At 30.2% G+C, this 15,191-nt stretch overlaps 1 protein-coding gene across 1 annotated transcript; it reads left to right on the top strand.

Moving 5' to 3' along the window:
- Positions 1–2,517: 2,517 nt before the first annotated feature.
- On the top strand, positions 2,518–14,442 carry LOC124374655 (integral membrane protein GPR155-like; the record flags this gene model as incomplete). Its single annotated transcript, XM_046832830.1, has 3 exons — positions 2,518–2,645; positions 9,629–9,862; positions 14,266–14,442. Coding segments are annotated over exons 1-3 (488 nt in total), but the record flags the coding sequence as incomplete, so codon positions are not given.
- Between the last annotated feature and the right edge of the window lie 749 nt (positions 14,443–15,191).

Here is a 15,191-nt window from a genome sequence, read left to right as displayed (position 1 = left end):
TGAAATAAGATCAATATTGAATATTTAAACGGCTGCCATTTTGTACAAGATAAACATTTGAGGAATCACTCTATCTGAAAAAATAGAGCCCTTTGATAAGGTACCCACATATGGAAACAATATGTAACATCAATCTTACAATTTATATTTACATTGGTAGGCATTCAGAATAAGCCACTAGCAGCTATGATTGACTTACTTGCATAGTGGACAACTTTGCTGAAGTGGACTATTTTTTTTTTTTTTAAGTTGTGTCTTGAGGATGGTCGATGGGTGAAGGTTGCTATTCCCTGCGGATTCTGCCCAGGGAACATTTCTTACAAAAAAATTCTCAATAATGTTCTTAAAACCAAAATGTTACAACCAAAGCTAAAACTGAATTTTTGTATTTTCATCCTTCAATATATCAGTAATATGATTTTGCTTTTTAAGGGATTTCTCATTAATTAATAGATTTGGTATGGATGTTCTATAACAGAATGAAAAGGTTAAGGTCATTGTTGGGGCCAATGGAACCAAAGGGTGTGGAGCTTTAAGAACAAAAATCTTTCTACATAACTACATTTTGTAATTGCACGGATTTCAAGAAAAATTGGAATGGAGTTTTAAGTGATAAAATATAATTCCAGGATGAGTTTTTGGAACAATTTTGAAACAAGGAAATGGAAGCCCTAGGGTTTAAGCCATCAGCGCTTGTGTCAAGTGTGTCGTCTAATGGGGTACATGTTTGTCAAAATTTTTTCTATGAGTGTTTTCATTGTTTGCCTGTCTTGGTGATTTGAAAAATATAAGCCCGTACTTATAGAAATACCCCAGAATATGGTGTACCCCATCAGTTACATGATTGCTTAATTTTCTAGGTAAATTAATTTTTTTGATTACACGTAAAACATTGGAAAAAAATATAGAAATATTATTTTGTGCAAAATTGTGAAGCACAAACTACTTTTATTATACTTATATGTTTAACGTAAAAAATAATTAAGGTTTTTTACCATTATTATTGAAAAGTTTGGTGGCTTGTAAAACAGTCCGGAAAATTAGCCATTGTTGTAAAAGAGTTAAAATAAGGATCAATTGGTTTGTGATCAATAGATTATATTAATATTAATATAAGCAATTAATTATATTATTCTCTTAAAATAATTGCATAAGTACAGGCGTAACGTGGATGGCACTGCCTTAGTATGCTTTAAAATGGAAAAATAATTAGTACAGTTTTTTATAGAATTTCAAGTGAACAACTAACTATTAATGTTAGACTGTATCATGTCCAAGGCTGTCAGCTGGATATATACCAGGTCAGCTGATAGCTTTCTCACTTCACCAGTATCAAAAACTTTCTCTCCTTGATCAGCTGCAAGGTTAGCTGCTGTAGCAGCCTAGAGCCTTTATTTGGTGGCCGAACCTATTATACGAGTATTCTGCCACAAGCATGGCCATGCATTTAACGAGGTTCCACATCCCTTTCTCTACAAAAGCGTATTTGGCAGTAAGAAGAAAATATATAGGTTATTTTATAACACTGTTGTTTTTTCAATAATTTATTGACATTCTGCTTCATATTGAAGCAAAGATATACAAACACTAAATTTGCCACTTCTAGTGCAATAACGATGTTTTGTAAGTGAGCATTTTATCACAATGTGATTTTTTTCTGTACAAGAATTTTAAAAATGTCAGGAGAAATGCTTTATTGTAATATTTTATTAATTAATTTATATATAAATAAGATTAATATTAATTGTTATAATTAAAATTGTATGATTATTTATATATTTTCAAAATGTATTTATTCTGCATTACATTACATAATTATTTGTTTTTAAGAGTTGAAAAAATCTTTTACTATTCGAAAATAAACCAGTAAGATGTTACTGATTAATCACTAAAAATGTTGTAGTTATAAAAAAAACTCTAATACTTAAACTTTTGTTGCTTAATCCATACGATTAACATTTTATAATAAATTACAGTAATTAAGAGAGCTTTAAAAATAGTGAATTACAGAAATATTTACTTAGTTAAAGTAATAATCTACATTATTTGTAGGCACACATTTTGTAATTAAAAATATATTTTATTTAATTAATTAAAAAAAAGAATTAATTCATTTCAAAAAGGTTTTATTTTAAAATGTAAACAGAATTCACAGTATATTGATATAAAATTAATTAAACTTATCAATATAATAAAATCAGTTATTAAATATTTACAAATCTTATATAGCTAAAGTATGTATCATCTTGAAACAACCAAAATATATAAACCTTTTTTAGTGCATTTGGTATGAGAGTAAAATATGAACCTGAAAAGTATGACAGTTAAAATATGGCGTTGTTTGGGTTACGTTCATTAAAAAATTAATATTAGCGTGATGAATCAAATTTCTAATGGTAATTTGAACAATTAATTATTTGTTCACTAACAAATATGTCGGTACTTTTATTGCCAAGCAAACACAGCAAGCGATGATTGCAGCCAAGATACCACATCATGTGATTGTACAGCGAGCACCAACACAGACAGCGTCAGCTGTGTAACTAACGTGAGCTGTTGTAGTTACAGATGGATGCCAGCCTGGTAGTAACCCTGGATAACCTTTACCCTGCCCTCATCCAGTGCTTTGCTGTTATCATATGTGGGTGAGTGGACCCACCCATTTGTTCTTGATAAGTGTGACTTTGTTTCTAGAATAAATTTTATATTCTTAATGAAATATTGTTTGTGTCATATAAATCCTACTAATTAAGTAAAATCTGTGTATTTTCTCCCATATATGTTATATAAAAAAATTAATATGATAATAAAAAGCATTGAATTTTCATTCTTAGTGGAGGCGTTTGTTTTAGAACATTGCAAAAAGTAGGTTTTTCTAACATGTCCTCCCATATCAATATGGGAATATTGGTGTATTATAAGAATAAGTTGATGAGCTGTTCAAATTTATTTTACATGTTTTAAACTGGAGTTTTTAGGTAAAATAACCAAAAAATAAATAGCTCTAATGGCTTTCTATAAATTGTTTATAATTCGCTGCTGAACGTACATAAAATAGCATACTAAAGTTTTGCATTAAAAATGATAAAAGATTGTTCTACATTTAAAACAAGATATAAACAAAAAACAAGGTATGCTGGTAAAATTTAGCATGTTCATTTAACTTGTCTTCCTTCAAACTAGCAGGATAGTTTTCCAGATGGGTTCCCAAGTCTGTTGAGATATTCACAAGTTACCAGTGTTCATGTGACAACGATTTTTAACATTGAATTTTCATTCCATTATTTTTTCTTTTTTACTATATGGTCTAAAGATTTAATTCTAACCCTACAGCACATATGTGGCTAAAAATGACATTAGTACATATCTGGGGTGGTGCTAGCACCCCACACTATTTCAACGTTTTTTTTTTTCGATTTATCAATAATTTTAGTATCGTGAAAATTACCATTTTCCCCCTTGGATGCAAAATAGGTTGAGGTAAAATAAATAAACGTTTTCACACAAGAAAATACTTATTCTGAGTTATTTATTATACTTTAATCATCCCCGCTTGAAGAGCTTTGGTGGTTTTTGTTCTCCAAACATTTTTCACAAATATTTTTCATGTGGTTCAAGCACATAAATCTGATCACAAACACAGCAACAAAATTTAGTTTTCTTGTCTGATTTTCTCGGGCATACAGTACATCTTCCAGATCCTTGGACATTGGCAGCAAGAGGTTGGGCTGGTTCCATCTTAGCAACTTTAGCTGCTTTGGTTCTTATTTCCCTTGGTAGGGTTTTTGTGGTGGCCCTTCGCCTGATTTGTAAATTTATCAAGGAAGTAGCAACATTCCGAAGGAAATTCAACCTGTTCATAGCATTTTCTGCACTGTTTGTTGCATTACAAAAACAAATGAATTGATTCCCAGCAATGTCAAGTACTCTACAAAATACAACTAAAGGCCAACGGTTGCACTTACGAGCAACACTATAAGTTAGCACACATTTTGTTAACAGTGTCGACTCCGGCTTTCCTCATGTTATAAAAAGTTATGATTTCAGGTTTGAAATCATCCCCAGTGCTTTTGTCAATGCCACACGATTCAGGATGCATACTTGATATAAGCAAAAAATTTTCTCTTCTTTTTAGGGACATAACTTAAAACTGTCATGTTTTCTCTGTAACCAAACATTGTGTTCTTTACTGGTCTTTGACTTATATTTACAAACTCTTTTGGAACACGGGGTTTTTTCTTTCTAAGTGTACCCACATAGCTAAGCTTTTTATTTAGCAGCTCCTCAGTCAGTGGCACACTACGGTACCAGTTGTCAGTTGTAATATTCCTACCACTACCAGATATGGGTTCAATTAATCTCAAAACAACATCTTTGGCAGAGTTTGATAATTTATAAGGTCCATCAGGCTGTTTAGCAGGATAGATCTCCATATTCAAAGTATACCATGTCTTTGCATCACAAAGAGTATGAATTTTCAAACCATATCGTGCTGGTTTGCTGGAGATATATTGTTTAAAACCACAATTTCCCTTAAATGCAGCTAACTTTACATCAATTGTACAGTATTCTGATACCGAATAAGCATTTTGACAATTTACAATAAATTTCTTGAAGAAATCGCGCACTGGGGCTAAGTTGTCTAGTCTTTTGCGGCTATTGCGGTCATTGATATTGTCAAACCTCAAATATGCGTAAGATAAACAAAACTCTGTTTAGAGACATTGCCTTAGGAAATAAATCTATATATTCCCAGAGAATCTTTTAAATTCTGTTTGCCGCCACGAAAAGAACCAGCAAACAACAGAAGACCAATCGTTGTTTGTATTTCATTTTCGTCAGTAAGTTACAATAACTTTGATTCAGATAGTTAGGCTGAACTTTAGATAATGTATATGTTGGTAAAATTTGTGATCTGTTGCACTGTGTCATTATCAATCAGAACATTGAAACATTCAATTGGCATTTTTAGCGTTCCTTAGCAGAAGATTTTGTACCTGGTAAGTGAATAACAATAATTTCTTGGGCGAGTATTCCGATTTGAAGGAAACTTACGCCACTTAGTAGTTTTGTCCTTTACCTACAAAATACTCACGATATTCTTCATTTTTGTCAGGTTTTTCCTCTTCTTCACTGTCTGACTGTTCAGATTCACTGTTATGAACTGATTGATTTTTGTTGTTCATTATTTTCTTCCCATCAGATGAATCATTCACTTTACTTCCATCACTAGGTTTAACCAATAATTTTGTATATCCTCTGTTGTTCTTGGTGTAGGTTATTCATGATCTATTTCTATAAATTATCACTATTAATAATATAAAAACTTAAAATATTCACTTTAATATGACAAAATAAAAACTAACATGAACGCATATGTGGGGTGTTCATAGCACCCCAGGGGACAATATTCACAAGAAAATCAAAACATAACCTCAACAACAATAGATTAGCAGCTGAGAACAAAGCCAGTAATGTAATAGAAAGGTAACTTAACAACCCAGTAGGACTGCCAACCTCTAAATAAAAATTTCCCTTATTTTACAATAGTGGGGTGCTGTGAACACTCCACGTATGTGCTGTAGGGTTAAAGATAAATGATAGGTATTGATATTAAATATTAACCCTTTGAGCGCCAAGAGCCAATCAGATTGGCCTGTTGGTATTTTTGGAAATTTCTGAGGGCCAACTAGGTCGGCATTTCAAATATTTATTATTCTGTACTAAATGTTGAAATGTGGCATTTGTACCTACTTTCATTTTATATATAATAAATAAAAAAAATAGGTTATTTGTCTTGATTTGATACACCTGGTAAAAACTGTCTGCCAAATATGAGAGATAACTTGTGTACGAGTGGAATTTTCAACAGTTTACACAATATATGAGAAAAATCAGAACAAAGTATCACAGATACTTAATATTTTAAATTTGGTAAGTTATACTTGTTTTTATTTATACAATACAAATGGTTCATATAAATGTATTAAGATCATAAAGTTACAATTTGTATGTACTGTATAAAAAATGTAAAATTTAAATTTTGTAATATTTTTTTATTTAAAAGTTCAGCAGATTTCATTATTTAAATAAATATAAAAGTTGTAGCTTAGTTTTCTCCCTACAAAATAAAATACAAATTATTCTGTTGTGTGTGTTTTTTTTTAAAGTTGTAAATTATTTCATAGAATACTACACAAATACCAAATAAAAAATTCAATACCAAGTTATACAGATAGTTACTTTTTTGAAACTTGTTATTTTGTTCCTATGTGTGTAAGGAACAAGAAAAATGATGCATACAAATACATTTAAATCATAAAATAATAATATTTCTAATTAAAAATTTAAAAAGTAAGTATTTTTTGTAATTTTGTATATTTAAAAATGTATAACAGGTTTAATATCATTCAAATAAATATTAAGAGTTATAGCCTACTATAAAAGTTATAAATTATTTAGCGGAACACTATACAAATACCAAAAGAGTGCTTGGCACTGAGAGAGTTGACCTGTTTAAAAATGCTTGGCTCTGACAGCCTTACCTCCTCAAAAGCACTTGGCACTCAAAGGGTTAAAGAAATAAAATATTAATAATATTAAAACTAGTACTGTAAAAATAGTAAAATATACTAGATGTGGTGGGACTTAAGTTATTTTGAGAAAGCTAAAGAGCTAAGAAAAAACGTTTTTGCTGCTTTTAAACAAAAAAATGTTCTATGATGAGAGAAAAATATGTTCACATATATTTGTTTTAGAAGTGAATAAATTACATAAGTATTATTTATTTATTTACTATCAACAGGCGCCAGAATTTGTAATGAAATCAATTTTGAAAGTACAGTTTAGTTCATTGTATAGTGAAAGATACAGGAAAAAGGAAAACTGTCTAATCATTACTGATTAATATGTGGTAATATATCAGTCATTGATACAGATAAACCACATAAATAAAAACAACTATAATGATTGTTTATATGATTTTGCCTACATCTGGAGAGTTACTAGCTGTCTGTTTATAACAATGTTTTAGATATTTTATATAACATCTGAATAAATAAATCACAAATAATGTTTCATTTTCTTCAAAAAAAGTTAAAATAGAAACAACTTGAAATGGTATGTATTATATGGAAGTATGTAAGTAAGTGTTCTAATTTCACAACAGAATTTTACTTCCACAAATCATAAAATAATCACCTTCATTAGTTGATCCTTATCTCTGTGGTTTGAAATTTTATCTCTGGAGCTCATTAGCTTAACAACTTTAGGAGTAAGGAAATTCCTACGAGTCATTGTTTTCTAGTACTCATGTAAAATACACCACTCTTCTATATTTGAATAACGTGAATTTTTTTGTAGTCGGTCATCATTTATGTTTTTAAAACAAATTTGTCTACCAACTATAAAAATTAAATCTATTATAGAGTAAACCATTATCAAAAATCAATCTCCACATGAACATATATTTCATATATTAGGTTATTTCATTGTTCAAAATTGTTAAAATTTTTATTTTCCGTGTTGACAAAAACATTTTTATAATGACAAATGTCAAAGAAAAGTACAATGTATAGACTTTGATTTATACTAGTTACACAAAGTATAGCCTATGTGATTATGTGGATTAAGCGTATTCCATCATCAATGTTAGTAAAAATAGAATATTGTATTTTTTAAAGCTATGAAAAGGTAATGTAGATAGTAAAAGGAAAAATAAAATGATCATGGGGAAAATCACAGTCTGATATCAACTTTAGTACTGGTCAACAAACTAAAGATGCTGAATAAATAACCATCATAGATGGGGTAAAGTTTTTGTTCAAAATGTATAATTTTGATGTTCATCGGGCAGCTTAATGGCTGGCTGTAGTGAAAAAGGTTTTTACACAAGAACAATGTTAAACCTACTTTTACGGCTCTACTGTTCATTCTGGTAATATGAGAGATTAATTAATATTGACACAAAACTTTTGTTTTTTTTTGTGAAGAGTATATTTTTTGAATATTCAAAGGAAAAAATGAGATAGAATTTTTTTCTGAATAAGCTATAAAAATATTTTAAAAAACTATAGAGTTTGAATGTTTATTAATTATATCTTTAAAATGAGACTTATACCATGATTCCATGGCTTAAAATAAGGTCCTAAAGGTCCATGAGGTTTAACATTGCTTCTAATTAAGCTGCAATCAAGATGGCCACCAGTACATCTGAACACGTCCTTGACAACAGTGTTTTTTCCGGAGCTTTTTTATTTACCGTTGAATTTTTCGATAATAATGGCTATAATTTCATTAAAGTTTTTCAATTTTTTTTCCGTGTACCCCAAGGGGTACCTAAATAAATTAATTTACCTTAAAAATTAAGCAATTGTGCACCTAACGAGGTACATGATAGATTGAGGTAGGTATTTATTTAAGCGTGGGATCAAATTTAACAAACCAGTAAGGTAGGCAAAAAATTAAAAACACAATAATGAAATGCATAGCAACATGTACCCCATTGGGCGCATGACGCACTTTACAAAAACCCAGTGTGTATTCAATTGGGTACTCGATAGCAGCAAGTGAAAGATCGCGTGTACCCAATGGTTTGCACTTCGTTGTGAACGTGTTAAAGAAGTATATTGTCCCAATATTATGTGGGCAGTAATGCCCCAGTACGGTGTGACTCTGATAAGACATTTACTTAGTGTCTATTTGATCACAGTTACTGCTGCATCCATTAGTACTATTTTATTCAGTGCAGATTTCCTGATTGTCATAAAAACAATGGTATCATAAATATACAGTGTAAGTTAAAAGTATGGTATGAACTCTGTTTAGTATTTGGTGGATAAAGATGGAGGGATAGAATTCGGGACACTGGCGCTGCCATTTTGTACTGGGTTGAGATAGAAAGCTCTAGTTTCCATTGTTCTTCTTCTTTTATAAAGACCTTTCAATTATGATGTCACTTAATGTCTTTACATTTAAAGATTTTCAAGCCGCCCTCCCTAAAATCCCAGAGTTGTAACAATGACTAAAAAGTTCACTTCTATTTCCTAGAAAGGTGTCCCGAGTTTCCATCCCTCCATTTTTATCCATCATAAACTAAACAGAGGTATCCATACTTTTCTCACACTGTATATTGATGCCAATGTTAATATTTTATAATTTTTAAATACAGTTTGACATGATTGTCTACTCCATAGTCTCATGAACATGTGCACATGTTGCTTTTGTAGAGCAAAACTCTATGTAAATGAGTTTTTAATAGGACTCCAAAATACTCATGTACTACAACTAATTCTCTCAATAAGTTCTGGTCCTGTAAAAACCTCAATGTGAGCTGTGTAGTGATTAGTTACTAAACATTCTACAAAGTCTGAATTTTATTCCTTTATTCATTTTAAAGATATAATTATTTTCCTGAAAACAAACAGTCAGACAGACGGTTAAACAAGCAAAATAGGACTATACTTTTTATGACATTTCTTACTTATTTTGACCTACAAAATTATAAAGTACAGTGTTTAGTGAGGAAATGGTAAATATGGCAATATGGTGCTCTGGCATCTCACATTAAATATCAAAACAGCTTGTGGAAGGAAATATGATCTTTTGACTGATTGTTTATGTTGTCCAGGTATGTTGCGGGCAGGATTGGACTGGTCACGGAGGAGCAGTCGTCAGGTCTCAACACGTTTGTCGGCACGTTCAGTCTCCCCTCACTCATTTTCCTGTCACTGGCCTCACTCAATCTGTCAGATGTCAACTGGTACTTTCTGTTGGCAATACTGGTCTCCAAGGCTCTGGTGTTCCTCTCTGTAGTCCTAGTCACACTGCTCGTGTCTCGAACCGTTCAGTGCTGCTCGAGCTGGTCTCTATGCCATATTTTGCACTCAGAGCAATGACTTTGCCATCGGTTTTCCTATAGGTAAGGTCTGGTTTAGTGTCTCAGAAGCTTAATACATTAACACATTAATCAATTTATTTATTGCTAAAAACACTTAACCTTAGCACAAGTATATAATAACTTATAATAAATATATCTAAGTTAAAACGGTTAAAAACTTCAAGTACTAATATCACTATGGCCCATGTAGCCATTTTTAGAGTAAAAATATTGAATTTCTAGCCACTTTTCTAGAGTAAATTAAAATTTTCATAACATAACATACCATACTTTTTCTGATAAATTTATGAAAAGTTTTATTCTTAAAAACACATGACTGTTTTTAGTTTTATTTAATCTAATTGATGTAGCACAGATAGTTTTTTGTGTTTAGTGTCAGTGTATGTTTTGTCATTTATAAAGCTGTCAACATTTTTTTTCAACTTTGAGTAAAAGACAATCATTAATTATGCAAAGTCATAATTTGAAATTCTTTAAATATTGCTAAGCTAGATGCTTGATTATACGCATTCTTTTTAACTCTCAATGACTTTTGCAAAATAAATCTTTTTTTGAACTTGCATAATTTCCCCAATACCTTACTGTAAATGAGAATAGAAAAGCGCATAATATGCTGTTGTCAACATTTCTTGACTGATTTACATTCAAACACATAAACCAGTATTTAAAACTTTTATTTTTGTGAGGCCTTTCAATAGCAAGGGCTATCTTCGTCAGACACAGCTCCATCTTTAACATATTTCTTGACTGATACAGTTTTTTTAGTTTACTTAAGACATAAATAACTCTGGATAATATTGTGCATAGGTAACTAAACATGACAGTCCCCAGCTTAATTTATTGCCTACATTTATTTGTAATAACTCAACAAACTCATTACTGGTGTATACAGATTTTTACAGCTAGACTCATAAACTATTATTGTTATAATTTTAAATTTATTATGTTTTTATTTTTTTTATATTTATTATCATCTGTATACAATACTACTATGAGTGACATTGAAAATAAAGTTATCTACTGCAAAACCAAAAAGGCTTCAGGACGGAATCCTGTGGAAATAATATGACATCAATTTCTATATAATAGGTTCTTTATTTCTTAAACCATAACCTGTACAGCTTTCTTGACAATAATGATTATGTCAGTAAAATGTCCTACTTAAATCTATCAATGTTGCAGGTGATAATAACTTGTAATTTGTCTTATGATGGAATTTTCGTGAGATTTTTTGACCTTGAGAATTCAAAACTAACATAATCCAAAAATTTATATATATATGCTTGTTTGTGTGTATTTATATACAGGATTATGCAATATAACGTGAGCTTGTGAGCACAATAACTTCCCAAGTTTAAAAATACCCAGACTTATATATATATATAAGCTTTTGAATGGGGAGTGGTTTCGGCTTGTAGGTTATGTTCGGTGAGCTTATGCAGAGATTTTCGATAAATGTTAGTGGACAATTGCAATAGGTTGATTTTTACTTACAAATACTAAAAAACTCAGAAAAGAATACTTACACTAGTATTATTAATTAACAAAAATTATTAACATTGCCATTTCAGAAATGACCTTATTCCGCAAATCAGAATTAATAGAGCAACAGCTTCATAAAATAATATGATGTTTATAGAAACACTGATGTGCCTTGAATAGTCTTTAAGTTCAATAAATGGGAGTTTTTCTGCATGAATATTTTATTTGATATAGTTTATAATTTTAGGAATTATTACCTTGGTAAATACTACACGTAATATTTGGTAAATTTCAGGTTTATCTATTGTGTAAATAATGTTTAACGTAATTGTTTTAAAATCGTTCAAGTGATACTAGCTTGTTACAATAGTTACCACAGCTATTAAATTGTAGTTTTTAATTCAACAAATGTGTAACATTAGAATTATCATGGTATATTCTTTTCATGTCATGAATCAGTAATTGATAACCTCGACAATCTATTCTTCAGAGCCATATAATGTGTATTGCTTTCAATGTTTAAAATGTTGTTATAGATTTTTACTTATTGATTCCAATAGATATGAAACAATTAGTTAAGACAGCAATATCTGCCTAAATTAGATCTCAAACTTTGCAAGGTTATCAAGTTAGCAGTTAACCCTGACTTACTTATCAGTCTCTTGATATATTTGGTATTTTATTGCAGTACTTAATCCAAAGAAATTAACATTTTCTATACATTTTTGTTTTACTTATTCTATTTGTAGGTGCCTGCAAGTTTGTTACCAAGTCATGTCTATTTTGCTTTTGTTTAATATTCAATTTTATCTCTGTATTTTTTGCCCTCGTATATTGAATATATATATATATATATATGAATTTAATGTTAAATTTCATATATATATATATATATATATATATATGAATTTAATGTTAAATTACATTCTCAATGTATTGAATACAAGGTAGGAAGCACACCACATCACATGTTGCAAGCTTCACTGAGGCTGCATGCAAAATTTCAGATCTATAGTTCATTACATTCTAGAGATTCTCCTGCGGATAAGTATACAGATTGACAATGAATTCAGAGAAGGACTTTTATACTTCCTCTGGTCGACAAAAAGAAGTTGTATCAGCTTACTGAATGAGAGACTTCAGCCAAGTTCCATGGTTGGTCATGCAAAATCATAGAACTCATTCTTGTGTATTTAGAAATGGTTTTGGCTTCTTGGTATATTTCCGGAGTGTGCAAAAAGCCATTCAGGCTTAAGTTAATGGCAATAGGTTGGCAATAAGAGATGGTAATTTATTATTATCACACAAATTTTGGAGAATCTATTTCATGGTATTAGCTAATCAATGTTTCATTTTCCAATTTCCTGGTCCATGTTTCGAGTTAATTGGTATTAAATTAACCTTATTCACAGAGAAAAAGTTGACTTGTAGAATGAAACAAGACTTGAGAGGATATTGATATTTGGATTTTATAATACAATCTCATTATCACAATTGATTTTAATTACTAACCTTGGTTTTGTCAGAGCATAATTTTGCAATTTAAAAACACTTACTCAGAAAATTCCATATTAAAGTAAATAACAGTAAGTAAATATTATTAATGGAATGGTTTTGTAAATTAAAAATATATTCTGATTGTTTAAAACTGTTAAATGGATAAGGAATAATTATTTAGTTAGGGAAGAACATCATTCTGATACAATCAAAATAAATTTTCACGTCAATGATATATTATGTTATGTATTAGATTATAGATAGAATATTAAAAAAATGTGTCGTTATAATAAAAATGTATATTTCACTGTATACGAATTTTTAATAATACAATAATTATAAAAATTTTTTTTTTATCATGGTATATATTAATAATAATGTCAATGTGTAATATTTTGTGTGTTTTAACACAATTATTCAGGTTACTCACTCACATTTATAATATATAGGCTTGTATATGAATAAAATATTGTTTAGTTGAATAGGAATTGAACTGGCCTCAAGAAAGAAAATTATTAGAATGGTGTTTGAAAACCTAAAAAAGAAACTTTTTAAAATTCTAGAAACTACAGACCCAAAATAGCTTTTTTACATACAGTATCATAAAATTTATGAGAAAGCCATGCCATATTCAACTCATTCAATATTTTAGAAACAATATAGAATATATGACGTGGAATATAATAGATGAAATAGTCCAGCATGGTTTCTGCAGAGAGAAGGTCTCTGTCCTTGACTGCCGCAATTAGGTTTAATTGAATCTGTAATAGACTTGTTAAAAAAACATGAAAAAATTATTGGGGGGCATTTTCTTTATATTTTAACAGTGAAAAGTTTATTTTATTCTGTATGTAATATCCCTTATCTCTTTTTTTTATGAGATAAGTGAAAAAAAAAAAAAAAAAAAAAAAAAAAAAAAAAAAAAAAAAAAAACAAAAAAAAAAAAAAAAAAAAAAAAAAAAAAAAAAACATAGAATAACAGAAATTATGGGAAGAGATGGAAAGTTTTTTCAATCTATGGGTAAAGAAGATTGTGTGGAGTTTTGGAACATTGGGAAAGAATCAAAAGTATTAGATATGGTATTAAATCTTATTTTCCAACCAATTGTTATTATTATGGAGCAGGAAGACGTGGAACGTGGAACACCTAAAAATGATTTAAGCAGATTGCAAGCTGCATGAAATGAGATTTTTAAGAGGGATAGAGAAGGACTACAAAGAAGAGATAGAATAAAGAACGAAAATTACTAGAGTTGAAAAAGATTTGAAGGTAGTTTCACTGCAAGGAGACAGGGAATGGGAAGGAAGAATGAATACAGTGGATATGGCACTGTGTAAGAGGAAGGGAGATAAATAGAATAGCCAGTAGGAATAGGCACTGGAGAAAGGAGGAAGGAGGAAGAAGACCAAGAGGAAGAACCCGAGGAGGGAAGATGGGAGGACCAAGTGGTGGAAAGACATAGAAGAGGAAGGGGACTACAGGAAAATACAGGTGGAATTGAAGAGGAGACCTGGAACGGAGTAGAACCTAAAGTGGGAGGAGGCCTGTGTAATACCGACGACCCGTGAGAAACGGAAAACTGGTCTGACGATGATGATGACGATGATGAAGATGTAATACTTAATTTTGTCAAAAACTTGTATAACAATTGGAAATAGAAGATTGTATCCTAAAAATTGATCAAATCCTATCTATTTTTTGAATAGTTGTATTGAGCTATCTTAAAAAAATTACTTTCCAAATTAGTATTGAACAGATGACAAGTTTACAAATAATAAAAAAGCGTTTCAAAAACAACAACATCATCACTTCATCGATTAAACTCAATGCCATGCATTGTGAATTCCCCAAGGGATCAATCCTAAGAGGCCCACTGTCATTTTGCCTGTTATTCTAAACAGAACATAATCCCAGTAATTTAAATTGAGTTTAATAAGATTCTCCCTTTGTGCCAGATGACATCAACCAACACAGGGAAAAACGGTCCGTTGGGGAATTTTAACTATACCCATACCAAATTATTTTATGAAAATCCGATTTGCTAATAAATGAAGAAAAAAAAACTAATATCATAGTTCTATTAAAAAACACACCATTCCTAAAGAAATTGTCGTTTACCCACTAATTATCTTTCAACAAACACGATGATTCACAGAAAGCAATGCAACTAAAATTCTTAGGGGGCTACATAATTATGATCAGAAACCAATGAATTGGAGAAATAAGTCATGTTTAAAAAATTGTAGTTTAAAAAGTATCTTTCAAATACCTATAGGTTTGGAAGAAAAATGCAATGATTTATTACGCTTTAAA

The sequence above is a fragment of the Homalodisca vitripennis genome, unplaced genomic scaffold (assembly GCF_021130785.1).
Source record: "Homalodisca vitripennis isolate AUS2020 unplaced genomic scaffold, UT_GWSS_2.1 ScUCBcl_9478;HRSCAF=17984, whole genome shotgun sequence".
NCBI lineage: Eukaryota > Metazoa > Arthropoda > Insecta > Hemiptera > Cicadellidae > Homalodisca > Homalodisca vitripennis.
The sequence above is the reverse complement of the archived record's forward strand: the minus strand, read 5'-3'. Positions and strand labels throughout refer to the sequence as shown.